The following is a 21,387-nucleotide window of genomic DNA, read 5'->3' on the forward strand; positions in this document are numbered from 1 at the left end:
TGACGACTCCCGGCATGCATGGACTGATCGGAGTTACAAAATTTGCTTCCGGCCTCTACAGAAGGATCCTTAATCCTGGGAAAACTTCTGTAGTTATTGGAGAAAAAACAGTAATTGTCCACACTAGCCAGGAGGCACGGAACTACCACTTAACTCAAAAAACAAGGAATAATAATAATAAAAAACAGAACTTATATAAAAGCTAGAAAACACAGCGCCTCTAGAGGTTGGGTGCGGAACTACATAGATGTCGTGTACAATAATTACGACTGCACAGCACAGCACCGCACTGATGCGTGCACGTGCGTGTACACACACACACACACACACACACACACACACACACACACACACACACACACACACACACACACACCGGCGAGCTTGAATTAGCGCGCGGCAGTGTCGCTACACAGCCTTACAGCCTTACTATTGATCTGTTATATGAGCAAAATTCTAAAAGTGAAGCACACCGTCCTGCTACAGTATTATTATGGTTATAAAGCTGGGAGTTCGCAATTGTCATAGACTCAGTATCACATACATGTCAAGAGCTACTGCAGCACTCACTCTGGTGGCAACAGGACGTGATAATGAAAAAAGATGGGGTGTACGATAAGGCACCCATGAAGCACAACAGACAATATGTTTGTGTAAGCAGAAATAGTCACACTGAAATGTTAGGGTTGTACAGTGAAGATTTATACTGGCCATAGCAACATATGCACTTAGTACATAGTTTGCTTCAAATCTTTCTGCCACGTCAGCTTCACGACAACCAGTAAGTGTGAAAGCCACCAAATATTTAAGGCATTAAGCAGGTGATAGTAGACAGCTGCAGGAAGCCTCTCCCAACCTTGGCTGAGAGCCTGTATTTTGTGCTTTGTGTGCAATTTAGTTCCTAATAGGTACTTGGGAACATGACACACAACAACATAGTTGAGAGGACATTGGTATGTCTTCACCACTTAGTGTTATCTGGCTGTTAGGCATAATTTCTGGGACTGGAAACTGCGAATCTATGGCATATTTCCACATCATTGACCTTCTCTTGTGCACCACTCAAGAATCTGAAATAAGGTCATCCAGAAGGAAAGACTTCAGGATTGTGATTTCTTATAAATGTGGTGTTTTGTTTGTACTTTTGTCCAAATGGAACAGCTATCAATACTGTAACTGATGCTCTCATCCAACTGCACCATGCTCATTATCACATGTCACCAAACAGGGATGCTGCACATGTCTGGCTATTTAATGACTATGTGGCTTCTTGTTGTGGCTCCATTAATTCTGAGATTGCTTCATCGCCCTTTCATATTGTTATGACTTTGCTTCCTCAGATTATATCTGTTCAAGAAAGTTTTGTGTTTATGGTACAGACATTTCTCATCTGACATAAACATTATGTCGATCACATGCAGTTGGCTATACACTTAGCTGGGATTTTATGAGGAGGTGTTTTGAATCTCTTACCGTGGTGGGTGCAATGTGACAAGATTTCTGGTGCCAACATTGGAGAAATAGTGAAGGAGATGTAGAAAACGTGGAAAGGGGAGAGGGAGAGGGGGGGGGGGAGAGAGAGAGAGAGAGAGAGAGAGAGAGAGAGAGAGAGAGAGAGGGGGGGGAGGAGGGGGGGGGAGGATGAGGAAATGTAATCTCATGTTGATTTGATGTGCACAGGAGAGAGAGAGAGAGAGAGAGAGAGAGAGAGAGAGAGAGAGAGAGAGAGAGAGGAGGAGGGGGGGGGGATGAGGAAATGTAATCTCATGTTGATTTGATGTGCACAGGTAATCACAATTTTAACTGTTTGTTAAAAATAATACAATGGTTAATAACATTATGTTGATGCTGCCCCTAAAAAAGGGCATTTTCAGTATAGTTATATTAACATTAAAAAAAGCATACTCCTTGTTGTAATTTTCACAGAGATTATTGAAGAAATGGTTGCCTTCTCAATGTAGTTAGTTGTTCTTTTAAGTTGCCTTCTTATGAGTCAAGTAGTTGGATGCATTGCATTCTGAGGCTGGGCAAGAGTGAACAGAAACTGGGTTTGCATGTTTGGGAGTCATGAAGTATTTATTTTCCATGCAGTCGGTTATTACCTAGTGTAGAAATCACAATGAGAATGACAACTACAATGTTCAAACTCTAAATATGGTGAGCTGGTGTTCTGTGTTGTCTTGACAATGAACTATGTAGTTTTCAGTTAGGAATTCGTGTATCATAGTAACGGTAAGTATGTCTGTGGATATCAATGACAATTTTATGTTTGGTTGAAAAGTATAGGGCAATGTCAATGTTACAAAACAATTGCATGAAGCAGCTCTGCATTTGGCATGTTACTGAATAGCATTTGGTCAGAATCAACCTCTACATTGTTATCTTATACATATTGTAAATAATTTTATCACAAATGAATTATGAGACAGTTGCTGGCCAGTACTTTACTTTGGGAGATGAAATGTTTAGTACAGCCCATACACAAACAGAAGTGACACACTGTTTAGTTTTCAGAATTAATAGTTCCTTCCTGTAGTGTGAGGGGGGTTATAGGTTTGAGAAGATTAAAAAGGAGATCCTCCTTCGCCTTTGCCCTCACTATAGGCGGGTCCCTGTGATTCTGGGATCTGAGCAACCCGCCCTTCCATTTCAGCCTTCCCCAACCTATCCCACTCTCTCTCTGATCATGGAACTGTTAATTCCAAAAGCTAGGTAGTGTGTCACTTTCACTTTTGCATCTTTGTTGGCAGTGCTACACATTTTGTCTTGTGAAAGTACTGCCCATCACTTCTGTCATAATTTATTATAGTGTAAATGATGTTTGTTAATATACTGAGCAAAACTATGAAATTTCTTCTCATCATAAAGACTGAAACGTAATTAAACAACAAAAATATTGTGCACTACAATGAAGCCCGGAGAAACAAATTTGTTTAACTGTATTAGGATTGACATTATGATTGGGCACAAACCTGATCTCAGAGCTTTAACATATTGAATGTCTTGAAGAGGTTTACAGAATTTTTGTCTCTATGGCTATGCTGTTGATGTGGATAGTATTTCATTTGTTGATGTACATCTCTGTCTATAGATCTCTCTCTGAGTGCACTACATCATAGGCTGCCCAAGTACAGGGTATGTTATAAAATGTGTACACACTTTGAACTGTCAGTCATTTTCATACTTACAAGTGTACTTCCTCATTAAACTAAAAGTTTCAAATGCTGGTTAAAAGAAGTATCCAAATTGTTGGATTTCACCATCAATACATTTTTGTGTAAAAATCATGCCAGATTTTGACTTCGCACCAAAGTGTTGATGAGATTTCTGCTCACACCACTTCAATATTGTAGCAAAGTGTGTCCGTATTATGCAGTTCCACAAGAAAAAAAGGAGCATAAGGTCTGGGGAGTGCAAGAACTGGCCGGGTACATTCTGATTGAGGTGTACTTGTTCGCCCTATGATAGTGAGGTGGGACACCATCTTCTTGAAATGATTTGTCATTACTATATGTTGCATGACTAGAAGGATAAAGCAATTTCACTCACTTTTCAACAGTAATGTGGAGATTACCATAATGTCAGGCAACACATGTATGCCAATTGATAGATCTGTTTAGTTTAAACTAGCGACCTGGGTAGTACTAAGTACCTCCAGTCAGATCGAGTGTATGGCGTAATGGTAAAATTTTATACACAAACCTTTCTCGGGAATCGATCTATGTATCAGTGGAAACCACATCAACATCCCTGCAATATCTGCTGAGATTTGCCTTCACATACAGACGGGATAACATGGTAGATATTTTAATGTAGTAATATGTATAGGTCAGGTGCTCATGGTTGCCATACTGGGCAGATTGAAACTAATGTAGACATTGGGGTATGCTACTGACTAGGGGGAGGGAACTATCGATTTCAGCTGCATCAGGACTTCATGTGGAATCAGCAGTGATGAATGAAAATGTGTGCTAGACTGAGATTTGAACCCAGGATCTCCTGCTTACTGGGCAGCTGCATTAACCCTTGCGCCAACCAGACACAGTGTTTATCACAATTGCAAAGACTATCTCAGTACGCCTCCTGGCTGACACAAATTCCCACCTAGCGCCACCTGTCTGCAGTCTGTGTGTCCATGTCCTCCATGCTCGCTATTTTGAGATTCCCCACAGGAAGTTGAAGATAACTGTTCATCCGCACTGAAGGTGGTGCATTCATTGTCCATTGAGGTGAATCAGTTATATGAATGTGTGGTGTCATTTCTTTCGGACATGTGTGAAAGAACTGGCATCATGCAGTCATATAAAAGTCTACATACTGTATCTCCTTTCCACTTCACAATCAGCTACTAAATAATGCGAAAAGCTATCTTGAAGATAGGATCTATAGTTAGAATATTTATCTGCAGACATAGCATTTCGAATGCCTTATCACAACAAATTGTGCTAAAAGAAGCATTTTGGAGAGTTCTTTAACCCTTTGACTGCTAAGCACAACACTGGCAGTCGCGCAAGCTGTGGCTGCTCTGTTCGGTCGATGGGACTGGGAAGCATTGTACTATCCACCATACTCCATGGACTTAAGTCCTTGTGACTTTAATTTGATTCTGAAGATGAATGAACCACTTCGTGGCATTCGCTTCAGAACTGTTCCAGAGATTCGACAGGCAGTAGACCGCTCCATTTGTGCCATCGACAGAACAGGCTCTGCTAACGGTATACTACAGGTTCTACACAACACTGGTGACTACTTTGAAGGACAGTGACAGGTGCAAACATGTAACACTTTTGTATTGGTTGTGAATAAATAGCTGACCCTATTTAAGTTCCAACCCTTGTACAAATAAAGACATTTACATAGTGATATACTTCTATGTTCTCTCAAAACAAGGTTTAACAGTTTTTTATTACTGAAATTGTGTGTGATAAGTTTTGAAGTACGGATAAGCACAAAGAGTTACATTGCATTCCTTACATCACAACTTAGTTTGTTTCCTAACACCATTTAGAGCACAGACTATGCATGTCTTGTACTTTTACCACTGATCTGTTAAATGTGACTACACATGTTTAGTCTTGCAGAGTACTCTTGACGTTTAGCACCATCTGCTCTCTTGCGATCGACAAAAAAAGTTGCAAAACTTTCTCTAATTACATTGAGATGAAACTTTTCGTACTTCTTTTTCGTCCCATATATCCGGTATAAACAAAAGGCATTGAACATGTCATCAAAATACGTCAATTCACTATGCAAACGCAAGCAAATAATAGGTGGTGTTGGAGCACCTGACACAAATGCTTTGGCGCCACTGGAACCTTAAGTGTCATCTGGGGTCCCTGATGCAGCTGTGCCTTCAGATTCTCATGTCCTGGCTGGTCGAAACTTGCTTGACAGTGTTTGGCAAATAGTGGCAATGTTGCAAATCTCTGGACAGAAAACAAAAGTGGGTACCAGCCACATAGTTGTCCAGTTATGGCTTAAAACCTGGTTTAAGATATTGCCGGCCGCTGAAAGAACCAGCAACAGAAACTGTGCCTGTTGGGACTGGCCATTCTTCCCAAGAGGTTTGGATAAGTGCCGAGGGTGGTACAATGTTAGGCTGGTGATTAGGGCCTGAAGGGAAACAGTGGACAGTTCAGGGAAGGCCAATGTCTGCTCTGCTCGCTGGGGAGTGTTGTCTGAAATGTGAAGGATGCTCTGCTGGCAGCAATTGAGCACACTGGGTGCACACAGCTGTAAATCATAGCCCATGCAGGCACGAATTATGCCTCCTGCCTGGGTTCACAGCCAACCCTCACTTTCTACTGGCAGCTATCTGCTCTGGCAAAGACAGCTAGCCTCGCTCTTGGGGTGAAAGCAGAGTTGTTATTTTGTAGCATCATTCCCAAAACTGATTGCAGTCCTCTGGTGTGGAATCGATTGGAAGCTTAAACCAAAGGCTCAGACAATTCTGTGATTGGATGCTAATTTCTTGACCTCCGTTGTCAGATGGAGACATGTAGAACCTTTCTTGAAAGGTCAGGCATTCACCACACGTAGGAAGTAGCTGCGATGGTAGCAGAGTACTTTTGATGCAACATGTTTTTTTGAGGATAGGAAAATCCCTCCACAGGTGCAATAAGATGTGTTATGATTACAGACATGGTAGCATCTGTCATAGCAATTCAGAAGAAGAAAATGTTAAGTATTGGTTAACCGCAGGAGTGTCTATAGGAAGGTTCTCTAACTAGCCTCACTTACAAACAGTAACAATGAACACACAGTAATAGGACAGGAAAGCTGGCTGAAACCAGATGTTAATAGCAACAAACTTCTAAACTTCTGCTGGAATGTATATCGGAAAGATAGGTTTGAACGCTAGTGGTGGAGGTGTGTTTGCAGCAAAAAAAAAAAAAAAAAAATTGGTGAAAGCAAGTGTGCAAGATGGATCAAATGTGGTCCCTAGTATTGTGTGAATTCCACCACTGTTTAGAGCAGCTTCATACTTGGAGGAATTTTTTGCAAATGCTATGGCAGTTGATTTCTAGGATTTTAGTTCTCTCATCTGTAGGGGATCCGTTAAAGGAGTTTACACTAAACTGTAAGTGGGAGCACCTAAACTACATGTTTGGATGGGCTGGAGATATATCTAATGTAGAAATAATCCTTGTGTGAACCTCCACACACAGTCAGCTGTCAGCTGCCTGGGCAGCAGTCTTGGTCTTGTAGTGCACCCCTGACCTATTTAGTGAGATCCTACAGTTCTCAATTCTACGGTGCAACTGTACGAAAATGTTCAAAGTCTCTGGCTCAAGCCTTCCAATTGACTTAGAGCCACAGGGCCACAATCAGTTCTGGGACAACAGTGCAGATTGTGAGCTTCATTTTAAGATCTAGGGGGAACGTTGATCTTCTCAACCTTCTCTCCCAGTTGCTAGAAAGATTGAAGTATGACCTGTGAGCCGATATAACAGGCATCATTTGTTCCAATGTGTTGAATAATGCCTCCAGATTTATACACAGTGATCCTTTCCATCCCTTCCTTGCCACTTCCTTAAGATTACAAGTATTTGCTGTGCATACAACTTGCTGATGACCGATAGTTTACTACCTTTTGCCTTTGCTTCACTGCCACAGGATACAGCACATTTCCCTAACGGCAGTTGACTTCTTAACAGTGTATTTACATCTCGAAGATAGATTTTCAAATGTATCCTCTGAACAATCTGATCAGTGTGGGGAGAAAAGGTGAAAATATTATGCAAATTGTGACTGAGGGCAAACAATTTTTAAAACTGGATATTGCTTCTGAAATTTTTGGAAAGCCGTAACTCGTAAACATTGATTTACTATGAAATATATTATGCCCAACACTTCAAAAATTCTCAAAAACTTACCTTTATACACGGGAATAAAGTGAACAATTGTTTGGACAAGGATACCATTGGTGATATTGTATAAAGTACAATACACACACATACATACATACAGTCAATGTGAAAAGCATGTTTGCTTTTTAGATAATATTTTAGGACTACATGTTCAAAGAAAATTTGTGTGTCTCACCCATAATCTCACTCATAGACAGTGGCCGTAGCCTGAACAGATTTGTAAATAAATGTGCAAAACTGTCTGACCCCCCCCCCCTTTTCACTGAGATGGTTTCTAGACACCTTCTGTGCTAGTGTTCCACAGATGAATATTGTGAGCATCAATTTATCCCACTAAAAATTGTTGAAGCACCTCGAAGCTTGTATTCCATTTGAGGTAGCTCAGGTTCTATAGTAAACCATGGTCAAGAGAAGGGACAAGCATACCAGGAGAGTCAGGAAGAAAGGTGCATGCTTTGTGAGGGGTGATAGTGTTAGTGATTCAGAAAAAATCTTCGTCAGCAAATGCCCTATGATTTCCAAAATAGAACACACATTAAATATCACTTTCATACATTTTTCTGTAATAACTCTAACTTCATCCTCTAGTAAAAAGTATTGCAGTGTATTAACTTTTCTGAAAAATAGTTTGCACAAAGAACATGAAAATATCGAAAATCTCACATGATGCGCATGTGCTGTAGCTTAGGTGTTTTTGAAGGTCTTTTGGCAGTTTCCACAAATTCAAAAACCTAAACTCCTGCCGAACAGACCATGAAGGCCCAACAGTACTGACCAGCCGCCATGTAATCCTTAGCCTACAGGCGTCACTGGATGCATATATGGAGGGGCATGTAGTCAGCACACCGCTCTCCCGGCCGTATGTCAGTCTATGAGACAGGAGCCTCACAAGGGCTGAGTGTGCCCCGCTTGCCAACAGTGCTTGGCATAACGGATCGTCATCCATCCAAGTGCAAGCCCAGTCCGGCAGCACTGACGGGAACCAGTGTTACCACTGCAGCAAGACCGCTGGCAGTTTCCCGAAATGATAGAGCGTAAGTTTTGTATATCAAATTGTTCGTCTCAGCTTCCTCTACGTTACTATGTCTGAACAACATAACAGTTGGGTGCATACCTGTTTATTGGTTAGCAGTTTCATGTAGCAGCTGTGCTATAGGGTCCAGAAATGGAAGTGTATTTTTAGAGATATTCTCACTTTAGCTGATGACAGATCTGGCCTATATGACCAGATATGCTTTTTCAACAAGGACTTTTGGCTCATACCAGTCTGATGTCTTTTAACACATTGGTAAGTTTTTGTACTTGAAAATGCCCGAAATCTGGATCGTGTAACAAAGTAAAAAATTATTACAGTCAAATGGTGGCAGCATCATAAAACTGTTTGAATAATACAGAAATTTACAATTTACATTAAATGTGTTCTACCTCAGAAACCATTCAGAAAAGGGCGTATATCCATATGAGGTTTTATGGGTTAGAATGACTGTGTTAGTCACCCCTCAAAGCACAACCTTTCCTCCTGACTCATCCCATATACAGAGTACGATACAGTCTTAATTAAGTTCTGCGTTTGATGATTTCAGCTGCTTGTCAACATCATTGATAGTGAAGGTCATTCTAGTGCTATTAAATTACATTTTGTGAAGGAATTTAAGTCAGAATTCGATATTTAGCTATTGAAATTGTGTACATCATGTGCTGGTGCTGTTCCCTAATAGAGTGAAGATGACCTGCCATCTTCATCTTGCAGGGTACACAGTTCTCTAGAGCTTGATTGATCCATGGGTATTCAGTATGAAAAGAATTCTAATTCTCTGAGAGGAGAGTGACCTACCTGTAGTCTAATATACTTTCCTGCTTACATTTGTTGCAATTTTTAACTTGCGTAAGTGTAACAAGTGCAAAAATACATATTTAAAATTGTTCCCCATTACTGATTGAAAAAAAGACTAATCCCAGAAAATTTTTGTTGGTGAAGGATTTAAAAGAAATAATTTATAAAAATGGAAGATTTTTTCTTTTCTCTTAACATTAGACAATAAAACTTCTTACAGAAAATAAATATTTTCTCCTTAAGTACATATGAGTGCAATGATTGTGTGATTAACAATTTTCTAATTGACAATTTTATGATACTAAATCTTATTGCTTATTTGAAGACAAGCATTGAGCACAGAAAACTGTCATTTACGACAAACAGGCACTTCTTTGTGTAAATATTTTCTTAAAAGTTGAAGCACCAAACAGTTTCATTAAAATGTGCGTACAACATTTAATTTTTTTAAACATCTAATACTGACTTTTTTTTAAACGATGACTTGTACTTTTTAAACAGCACCTCTGGAAATGGTCTTGTAATAAGTTTTTCTCATACTCTAGTATTTGTTTCAAGCCCATGTTGTGCATAAAAGGCAGAGAGGGTGCTGATGTTGCTGTGAAGCCGCGTAAGGAATGTGTCCATATCCTCCATGACTTCCGATTCTTGGTCTGGTTCTCCCAAGGCCAAAGTATTTAACAAGACACTTCTACCAGGGCACATTTTTGCAAGCAACTGTATGGAAACAAAAGCATTCAGTAATGTGTATTGTACATACAAACAGGTCATACAATAAAATAATTAGGGCTGGCATCTAACAAAACATGAGTCGTCATCACACACACTTTCAGATGTGCACAAAAGAATTGTTTTTTTCCATCACTATCATATTTCAATAAAATATGTCTTGGAATATCGTCAGTGAATCAAAGAACATTGTTGTTGGGGACTACTAAGGGAAATAGTTGCTGCTATCATGGAAGCAGTCAGACAAAAACCATGTAGGCAGTGACTCTAAACTTAAAAGCTTTTGGTGTTAATAAGGAATATAATGGAAGGTCTACAACAGGAAGAAAGCATTGGTACACGACGACACCAGCAAAAAAGTAGCTGATTCACTAATGTACAATATGTTTCAAATCTTGCTTGTGCTTCCATTTCATGATGACTGTGGTAAGCTACAGTTTAAAATTCAAATATGAAAAATTCACTTGCAAATTACCTGTGCAATGCTGCAAATAGGAGTATATTTTCTCATCATGGAAATTTCAAACTGTAGTGCCTATTCCTTGGTTCAAAATAGATCTACAGTATCACTAATTTTTGGAAATGAGTCCCCATATGCAACGTAACACTGTAACTGATATCATTTAGGCAGTGACTCATATCGTGCAGACAGTTAAAATTTTATTTCAAAGAGAGTAAAACTTGTCTTCACCAATGAGTGATAATGCTGGAAGAAAATTATCAGCAAAGTTGTTTGTAATCGCAAAGAGCATATGTAACAGGAGCTGCAAATGGTCATTTCATCATGGAAGTCCTGTAGAAGACCTGAAGTGGAAGCTAGAATTCTTTCCTTTGTATAAGATAGGTGTCCAAGTTCTAGATGAATAATCCTGTTAAGTTTGGCAATTAGAAAAACATACCAGAATTCCATGGGAGTATCAGCTCATGCTGCAAGTTTGTTTGTAGAAGTGGGCCTTGATCTGATGAAGCACATCTTAAGTAAAGAGACAAGATTTTACTGATGTCATTCGTCAATTTCCAGAAGCACATAATGTAAATATGGCAGTACTCTCAACCTCTACACCAGATTAGCAACACCAATGATGCACTCATCTTTTGGGAGATGCTGAGTGATGCCACAGTGGGCTATAGAAGAGTAAAAGATACTGTCGCAGAGAACTGGAAACAAAACAAACGAAAACAAAACAAAAAATATCAAGATGTTAGCATTTACTGCAGAGGGTAGAAAACGCCCCCTTTATCTTGTTAAAGCATAGGCCTATGCCCAAGGAAATTTTTTGTAGGAGGGTTAGTGATTTGTTGGCATGAAAAAGGCTGGGGGATAACAGAGTAAGGTAAGGGCTGGCTGCTGTTTGGAATTGCAGACATACTGCACTGTTCAGTAAATGAGCTATGTTATGTTAGCTACCTTTACAGATCAGCTCACTTCTGGATTAAAAAATAAAGTTGCTGTATTGAAGACAAACAGTCATTATTCCTTGAGATATGACTTAAAAACTTCAGGAGCTTGATATCATAATAAATAAGCCATGTAAAAACCATTCTTGAAAGCACTATTCTGACTGGCTTTTAGAAATGGATCATGCTTTCATTCCATCTCTCAAGATAACAAAACCATCAGTCAGACTTATCTATCCACGATGCCCCATTTCACCATACACTGTCATGAAAGAGTTCAAGAAGTGCTGTGTGTCCAATGCTTTGGATGGTAGTGAGGATTCTGTACTTTGGAAAGAGTGATGAAAATACTGGTTGTGATCAAACAAGTACTGCTAATGAAGTTAACAATGACATCACTGAAGACTGTTTAGTAAACTGGCATTTCGGAGTATTTTATCTACATTACTACATAAAAAAATGTGATTAAGAGTTACCATATTGTAACAATTTTTTCTCCACTGAGCTTCTTGCCCCTCCCCTGCTCCCTCAAAGTTAAAGATGTGACTTGTATTCAGGTCAATACAGTAAATATTCAATACTCCAGATAAGCTGGTATTAAGAGAACAAAGCACACACAGGAGTACTGTTTAGGTATGATAACATTAAAACAACTGTGATATGGTCAGGGTGGTTACAATGGTTGATGTGAAAACGTTTTAACATATGTTGTATTTCAATACTGGAATTTTACTCAGTGGAGGGATACAGTTTGACTTCTGTGGTATGGTGATCCTCAAATTAACAAAAATATCCCTGCCCACAAGACCACCCTCCATTCTGAGATACTGTAGGGTGAGGGCACAAAGCAAATTTAGTAGTTCCCACATGGGAGATCTGCCTCCTGTAGAGTACTTTGGGCCTTTTTATTTGTTGGCAGCCATGGAGCAACAAGCTGAGGTTTGCAACAACACAAACTGCTGCATCTATTTTCCTTTAACACATTGGCTGCCATGAGGCTACTGGTGGCCACAGTCTCCGACCTGATGCTTTGTGGCCACCAACAGCCACAGCAGAGCCCTGTACCTTAACACCATGTGCCTGCCCTGTCCTGGTGACAGAACATCCATTACCATGTGTGTGGTAGTCAACATGTTAAGACTCGAGGAAGTCATATTTTGCCATACTAATAGATGAGCTTAACTTATGAGTCTTATTATTATTATTATAATTTCTTTCTTTTCTCAGACGTTATGTCTGGTCAAAAATGGAAAGTGACGCAGACCTTGATCAAGCGTGACTTCCTTTTAACTGTACGGTATATGTTATATTGCATTTAGGAACTTTCGGGTTATTGAACATGTATCAATAATTACGGATTTCTGTAGTTGTATATATAAGTTTGGATGTAGCTGTATTGCATTGATGTACTGGTGGATATTGTGTGGTATGACTCCTGTAGTTGATAGTATAATTGGTATAATGTCAACTTTATTCTACGCCACATGTCCTTGACTTCCTCAGCCAGTTGGATGTATTTTTCAATTTTTTCTCCTGTTTTCTTTTGTATATTTGTTGTATTGGGTATGGATATTTCGATTAGTTGTGTTAATTTCTTCTTTTTATTGGTGAGTATGATGTCAGGTTTGTTATGTGGTGTTGTTTTATCTGTTATAATGGTTCTGTTCCAGTATAATTTGTATTCATCATTCTCCAGTACATTTTGTGGTGCATACTTGTATGTGGGAACGTGTTGTTTTAAAAGTTTATGTTGTAAGGCAAGCTGTTGCTGTATTATTTTTGCTACATTGTCATGTCTTCTGGGGTATTCTGTATTTGCTAGTATTGTACATCCGCTTGTGATGTGATCTACTGTTTCTATTTGTTGTTTGCAAAGTCTGCATTTATCTGTTGTGGTATTGGGATCTTTAATAATATGCTTGCTGTAATATCTGATGTTTATTGTTTGATCCTGTATTGCAATCATGAATCCTTCCGTCTCACTGTATATATTGCCTTTTCTTAGCCATGTGTTGGATGTGTCTTGATCGATGTGTGGCTGTGTTAGATGATATGGGTGCTTGCCATGTAGTGTTTTCTTTTTCCAATTTACTTTCTTCGTATCTGTTGATGTTATGTGATCTAAAGGGTTATAGAAGTGGTTATGAAATTGAAATTGCAGTGGTGTAGCTGATGTATGTATATGAGTGATTGCTTTGTGTATTTTGCTAGTTTCTGCTCGTTATAGAAAGAATTTTCTTAAATTGTCTGCCTGTCCATAATGTAGGTTTTTTATGTCGATAAATCCCCTTCCTCCTTCCTTTCTGCTTAATGTGAATCTTTCAGTTGCTGAATGTATGTGATGTATTCTATATTTGTGGCATTGTGATCGTGTAAGTGTATTGAGTGCTTCTAGGTCTGTGTTACTCCATTTCACTACTCCAAATGAGTAGGTCAATATTGGTATAGCATAAGTATTTATAGCTTTTGTCTTGTTTCTTGCTGTCAATTGTGTTTTCAGTATTTTTTTTAGTCTTTGTCTATATTTTTCTTTTAGTACGTCTTTAATATTTGTATTATCTATTCCTATTTTTTGTCTGTATCCTAGATATTTATAGGCATCTGTTTTTTCCATCGCTTCTATGCAGTCGCTGTGGTTATCCAATATGTAATCTTCTTGTTTAGTGTGTTTTCCCTTGACAGTGCTATTTTTCTCACATTTGTCTGTTCCAAAAGCCATATTTATATCATTGCTGAATACTTCTGTTATCTTTAGTAATTGGTTGAGTTGTTGATTTGTTGCTGCCAGTAGTTTTAGATCATCCATGTATAGCAAATGAGTGATTTTGTGTGGGTATGTTCCAGTAATATTGTATCCATAATTTGTATTATTTAGCATGTTGCATAGTGGGTTCAGAGCAAGGCAGAACCAGAAAGGACTTAATGAGTCTCCTTGGTATATTCCATGCTTAATCTGTATTGGCTGTGATGTGATATTATTTAAATTTGTTTGGATATTAAGTGTGGTTTTCCAATTTTTCATTACTATGTTTAGGAAATGTATCAATCTAGGATCTACTTTGTATATTTCCAATATTTGTAGTAACCATGAGTGGGGTACACTATCAAAAGCTTTTTGGTAATCAATGTATGCGTAGTGTAGTGACCTTTGTTTAGTTTTAGCTTGATATGTCACCTCTGCATCTATTATCAGCTGCTCTTTACATCCTCGTGCTCCTTTGCAACAGCCTTTTTGTTCTTCATTTATAATTTTGTTCTGTGTTGTATGTGTCATTAATTTCTGTGTAATGACTGAAGTTAATATTTTTTATATTGTTGGTAGGCATGTTATGGGGCGATATTTAGCTGGGTTTGCTGTGTCTGCTTGATCTTTAGGTTTCAGATAAGTTATTCCATGTGTAAGTGTACCAGGGAATGTGTATGGGTCAGCAATGTAACTGTTAAATAATTTAGTTAGATGTGAATGTGTTGAGGTGAACTTCTTTAGCCAGAAATTTGCTATTTTATCATTTCCAGGGACTTTCCAATTATGAGTAGAATTAATTGCTTGGGTGACTTCATGTTGCAAAATTATCACTTCAGGCATTTGTGGTATCATCTTGTATGCATCTGTTTCTGCTTGTATCCACCGTGCATGCCTGTTATGTTGTGCCGGGTTTGACCATATGTTGCTCCAGAAGTGTTCCATGTCTGTTATGTTTGGTGGATTGTCTATTTTAATGTGTGTGTTATCTATTGTCTGGTAAAATTTCTTTTGGTTTGTGTTGAATGTTTGGTTTTGTTTCCTTCTATTTTCACTTTTTGTGTATCTTCTAAGTCGTTTGGCCAATGCTTGTAATTTCTGCTTCTTTTCATCTAATTGCTTTATCGCTTCTTCTTGTGAGATTTTACCTAACCTTTTTCCTTTTTTCTCTGACATTTCATTTCTTATAAATTGTGTTAGCTGTCCGATGTCTTTTCTCAGTTTTTCTATTCTGATCTGTAGCCTGTGTTGCCATGCTGGTTTTGTGGGTTTCTTCTGTGTGTTGGTTGGTTCTGATCTCTGCCTAGTGTGTATATTTAGTGTAGTGAGTGCTCCTATATAAACCAGTAGTTGTAACTCTTCCATAGTTGTATTTTCATTTATTTTGTTGTGTATGATTGTGTTGATAGTTTTTATTGTTGTTTCGACTTGTGGGTTATTTGGCGGTCTATGCAAGAATGGTCTAATGTCTGTATTTGTTTCTTTGTATTCTATATATGTCAGCTGAAATTTTTCTTCTATATCTAACATGTGTGTCACTTCGTGTTCTATTTGTACTTGTTCTGGTGGCTGTCTTAAGATTTCATTTTCCTCCGATTGTTTAATTGATGCGTGTTGTCCTTTGTTTGTTTGCACTTGGATGTTTGAGTCCATTACTGTATTTTCTTCTTCTTCTGATTGCACATTATTTTGTTCCAGTATTTGTTGTACTTGTTGTTTGATGTTTTCTAATTCTGACTGGGGTATCCTGTTATTTTTGATTATTACACGGATCTGATCAGCTAGTCGTTGTTCTGTTAAAAATTTTAATTCTGGGTATCTGGTAATAAATGTTGTGTATACTTGTGATCTGTATCCAGTTGTGTTGGTTCCTAGGTTTGTTGCTTGGTAATAATAGAACATGAGGTGTCGATTAACTTATTATTATTATTATTATTATTATTATTATTATTAGATTTCATGCTGAACATATAGCACCCTGATGCTGATATGGGTGTGTGGCAAATGATGTGAAGATGGTGTTTCATCTTAACATACCAACTTTTTGTCAAGTCTGACCATAGTAATCTTAGCTTTAATGTGTATGTCTGTCTAAAAAACTAGGGGAAATTTTTAACACAGGTACATTTACTCCATTGCTCTTGAACATTGGTTTTAAACACAAGTTTTGAATGTTATTTCTCTCTGTTGCAGTTGCAAATGTACTATATTTGTATTATACTCAAGCAAAATGCAACATACATTACTCAGAATAATGTTAATTACTTCAGTGGTATGTTGTTAAGTATTTGTGTAAGTTTCTCCTTGCACACGCTACTAGTGTCAACAACCACAAGGTGTCATCAATCTGATATATGTGAAATATCTGGTCAGCTTGTTCCCTCTGAATAAAATGTTCTTCATTTTCCTTTGCAAAAGCATGCAATGCACAACAAACTTCTTTCACTAAATGAAAGAGTGGCAGGGTGAACTTCTGTGATTAAAATTCTCATCTGACCATCCTGATTGAGGTTTAGCTCTCTGTTCTCTACGTCAATAACTACGTATAATAATGTGAAAACTCTTATGAAATATAAATGGTTTCAAGAGTGAAGGTAACAATTCAATATCTGATGTCCTGAACCATCGACAGACACACAAACAAGAGAGAACTTACTCTTCTGATATCACGATTGTGCAGCACTCCTAGAATCCAAGGACAACAATAGGTCAGGCTTTTGGGGAATGGGCTGATAGGCAAAGTCATAAATGAGTTTGGCCTTATATTCACAGTGAGTAGCATATGTAAAATATGATTGGCCTGCAATGCCAAACACCACAGGAAGAAAATTCAGTTATTTCATTTGAGTTGTGTCATTCGCAAGTGAAATAGAGCTATATAAAATTCAGTACTTTACAACATACTGATGGCAATATCTTGGGTCTTAGAATATTTCATGTATGTCCCAGAAAACAGTCTTATCTGTTCTCATTATCATGTACTAGTTTTGAAACCTGAAATACAATGACCATGGTTTTCTGTCTGAAGAACCGTAAAGTATTTCAAGGCCATCAGACAACTAGTTCTTCTTTCTTGTATGTTACTAATGCAGGTATGACTAATAATAACAGTATGTTAGTAATTTTCTGAGGGATTTTTTTTATTTTGCGGGAGATAAAAATGTGTAAAAGGAGGCGACATATTTCAATTTCTGCTGTATCTGATTTATTGATACATAACTAGTTTCTGCCTTTTAGCTCATTTTCAAGTGATTTTCCGAACTGTCTTGTTAGTTTGACAGTTGCTTTGAATGTATTCTACAGCTGCATTCATTTCGCCATCACATTGTCCCTGCATTATGTTAGAGTTCATAACTATAGGAATTGGGGTTGCCATCTCACAATAAAAGTGGAGACAAGGGATAATAGTGTATAAAAGAAGGGATAAATGCAAAAAATCATGGACCTAAAGTTGACTACTCATACAGAATAACAAAGGGTAAATAATCCTATTGTATTATTGTAGTCTGTGAAAAAAGTTATATCACTACACTAACAGCACACATTACATACATTCCTGCAAATAAAAAAAAGGAAACACACAAGAAGAGTGGTTCAGCACTTGAAAGATTACACTTACTGTGATTTAAAACCTTATCTTTTAATTATTGATGGCTTTCTGGTATTTGAGAACAGAGTGTTGTGTGTGTCACTCCATTTATTATTCATTAATGAAACAATTCTTACTGTACCTGCATTTGAACCAGGCACCTTGAATTTCCAGCATCACTCATATTTTAACTCTTTACAAAGTATTTCAATGCCTAACTGGTACACGTTGTTTTCTCAAAACACAACTACCGTGAAAGAGGAATATCTCATCACACTGAGTGTATCAAGCTGACACAACACCGAACAGAAGTTGTGTTGGTAAGCCGAAATTCATCAATAGGAGGGGGGGATATATCATGAAAAAACATAGGTCCTGGGATTTTTGTCCAAATTAAGTGAAAATTCAGGATTTCATGGGATAACTGGCAACCTCAACTAGGATAAGGTTTTGGCTGAAGGAACGGACATGGCTTGGTTTGACTGATGAATTTATGTTACAGATTTTGTTGAGTGACTGACTCCAATATTTTTATTTTTTATCATTATTTCAGGATTTTTATGTGGATCTGTCAGCATTCCATAATTACTAGGCCAATACTCAGGAATGGAGTCCTAGCTTGGTGCTACTGTAATCAATTCATTGCGGTAAGACATATGACCATATTAACTTTTTGCAGGCCAAAGTGGGGAGACAACCCCCAGGAAAAGCTACTAGTACTACAGAAACTTGACTAGGTGTGCAAAAAAATGTTCTATATTGTCAATGATAATATAATTGCAGTGCAAAGTGAAAACGTGTGTGACATACACCACAGGCTGTTAGTACTTGTCAAGAATAAGGCAGCTCTCTTCAGGTGAGTTTTATAAGTGGAGATGTCTAATGCACATTGCTAAGTTAACACTAGAAATCAACAGGCTGATGCATGCATGACTGCCTTCTGTTGAATATTGCTCCATCTGAGACTAGCACACATGTGCTCAACACTGTTATTGCATGCATGTCTTCTATTGAAATGTGAGCCCGTGGATTTTAAATTCAGTAGTCAACCAGATAAAACGGATTATCATGACATCAAGTTAGGCGTAAAATTTTATGTCTGGCAGAGATGTGGGGCTCAGTTATTACTTTAATTTCTTCACTGATGAAAGCCACCATCATGATTAATAAGATTTTATGCCAAACAACAAATTGTTAACAACGTTATTTAAGGGGCACTTCTCTTGTTGAAATTTTTTCTGACAATGCAGAGAAATGTCCTTTGGAAAACACCCCTCTTTGGGATTACAAGGAGGAAATTGCAGAAGATTAAGAAAATTTTCCTGTCAGTAATATCACTTCTGGCTGGAACTACATCCTCCGCAGTGTGTGGATTGAATGCACCATTAGCGCACTCAACACATTGCCTCATTTGGAAAAATTACAACATATCAGACCACACAACATGCCCTTGGTTTGCTACTGACCAGTTTCTCCAATGCTTGGTCTACTGAAGACCTAAATCTTTCTGTGCAGTTGAGAGCCATAGCCTTTTGCGAGGTGCGTAACTGCAAATCTTTACTGTATACAGTTCCCTTTGTCAAATGCTTGCTTGTAAACTGGTCAAGATGCACCTGCATTCACTGACATCAATCCCTGTTAGGTTTGAAACTTACTGACATCGCCCAGACATGATACTTGTCTCTGGTAAGATCTCTTTATGACCACTTTTTTTATAGCTTTGAGTGGTACACTATTCCTTGTAGACACACTGGACAGCTCCTGTTGATACACTGACAAATCAGGCAATTTCATTCACAGTGTGGTCATGGGCATGACAAAACACCGCAGCTTCTTTTTTTCCATTTTGTCAAGTCTCCACATCAATTCATATTACTGCACTGATTCCATACAACCAACTGGCATATACATATCACTTCAACTACTATGTCTTATGTCAGTGGTGGAGGGTCACATGACTGCCAGGTACCAGCCCTACACCTTCTACAATACATAAAAGGCCGATGTGCTCTTTTAAGGGGGCAGATAACATATGCTGAGCTTACAGTTTACATGTGAAAGGTTTGTGCAGTACGGGAGCCTCATTTATTCAGTGTTGACCAAAAGACAATGGGAAAATTTCTGATCATGGTTTGGATCATTTAAAATGAATCCAACTGATTGTATGTTCCGAGTTGCTATTACGGCTATAATACCTAAAACAAAGCAACAAAGCCGTGATTGAAACATGGTGACCTTGCATAATAAAGGTGTAACCTTCTTGGCCAACTGAATAAAAATACATGAGAAGGCACCTGAATCAAAAAAGAAAAACAAAATGTTTAACAAGAACTGTCTACACAATCACAAAGGTACTACGGGATTTGAAGTATGAAGTATTGGAACATTCAACTCACCATATTTAGCACACCCAGATTTCTATCAATTCCTTTATTTAAAGGAACTTAAGGCAGCAAAATAGGTGGAGTCCTTTGAAGAGGTTATGGCACTTGTAGATGTGTAAGTTTTAGACCTGGTGAAATATCAGTTGTGGTGTGTGGTGCATAAACTCCCAGAAACCATTAGGGAGCCATACTGCCCCATAACTGCTCAATTTCCACATTGTGCACATCTCTTGTATTGGCATTCCATGTGAGCTGAAGTCATAACAATGTGGGGGGAGGGAGAGAGAGGAGTAAACAAGCACATTTGTGTCTTCAGGCTGCTTTTCAAGTTGTTCTGACAATTTTTGAATGATGGTGTGGCACATTGCCTTCCTGAACATGTTCATAAAGTAACTGAACAAATGGATGCACTTAATCAGACAGTAGGCTCCTGTATCATTTATCAGCAATATATGATGGAAGTCATATGAGGTGCCCTTTCACTTATGTAAACATATCCCACAGGAAAATATCTCCACCACATGCCTTAACAGTGTCCAAACAGAAGTGGAATACATCACCTCATAATTTAAGATACACACTTACACTGCTAATGGCGGCACAGCCAGACCTTTCTCCATGATTTTACTACATAATGACTGTGTTTGTGATCTCATGATAATCTCTGTCATGTGGGCTTAGTAGAGACACGTGGTTGGGTCAGGGGGATATTTTTTCTGGATTGATTGCCATTACAGTCCATAATAATTAATGATGATCATTATTGTTGTCCACTGCAGATAACTTCTGTTGGTGGTTTTTTATGCATCAAGGTACTCACAGCACATGCCTGGCATAAAATCTTATGTAAACCTCAGTGCCTACCTGACACTGCAGATTGAGTGTCCCATGTGTGCAACACTCAGTCTGACTGTGGTCAAAAGAGCTGAAAATGACCATCTTGCTCGTTCTGAGATATGCTGGTGGCATATATACTTTAATATAGTGTCCAGTAACTCAAGTACTCTTCTATTTTAAAGTTAATGCCACAATGGGAATAAAATATTATGAGCAAATTCAGTACCACCTCGTTTTGTTGTTAGCTATATTAGTCTATTCCCAAGAGTTAGGAGCTTTCACTCAGTTAATACTAGGCAGAAATCCAATCTGTATGTGGAATGCACTTCCTTGACTCTTGTGCAGAAAGGAGTGCAGTATTCTGCTGCATCCATTTTCAATAAGCTACCACAAGAACTCAAAAATCTTAGCAGTAGCCCAAACTCTTTTAAATCTAAACTGAAGAGTTTCCTCACGGCTCACTCCTCCTGTTCTGTCGAGGAGCTCCTGGAAGAGCTAAAAAA

At 38.3% G+C, this 21,387-nt stretch overlaps 1 protein-coding gene across 1 annotated transcript in view; it reads right to left on the reverse strand.

Annotated features, from left to right (window-relative positions):
* Positions 1 to 9,415: 9,415 nt before the first annotated feature.
* LOC126485241 (glycolipid transfer protein) overlaps positions 9,416 to 21,387 on the reverse strand; it is a 77,013-nt gene continuing 65,041 nt past the window's right edge. The window contains exon 5 of the mRNA XM_050108861.1: positions 9,416 to 9,921. Within this exon, the coding sequence (XP_049964818.1) occupies positions 9,739 to 9,921 (183 nt within the window). The 3' untranslated portion in view covers positions 9,416 to 9,738. The remainder of the gene's footprint in view (positions 9,922 to 21,387) is intronic.

Source organism: Schistocerca serialis, chromosome 1, assembly GCF_023864345.2.
Source record: "Schistocerca serialis cubense isolate TAMUIC-IGC-003099 chromosome 1, iqSchSeri2.2, whole genome shotgun sequence".
Classification (NCBI taxonomy): Eukaryota; Metazoa; Arthropoda; class Insecta; order Orthoptera; family Acrididae; genus Schistocerca; species Schistocerca serialis.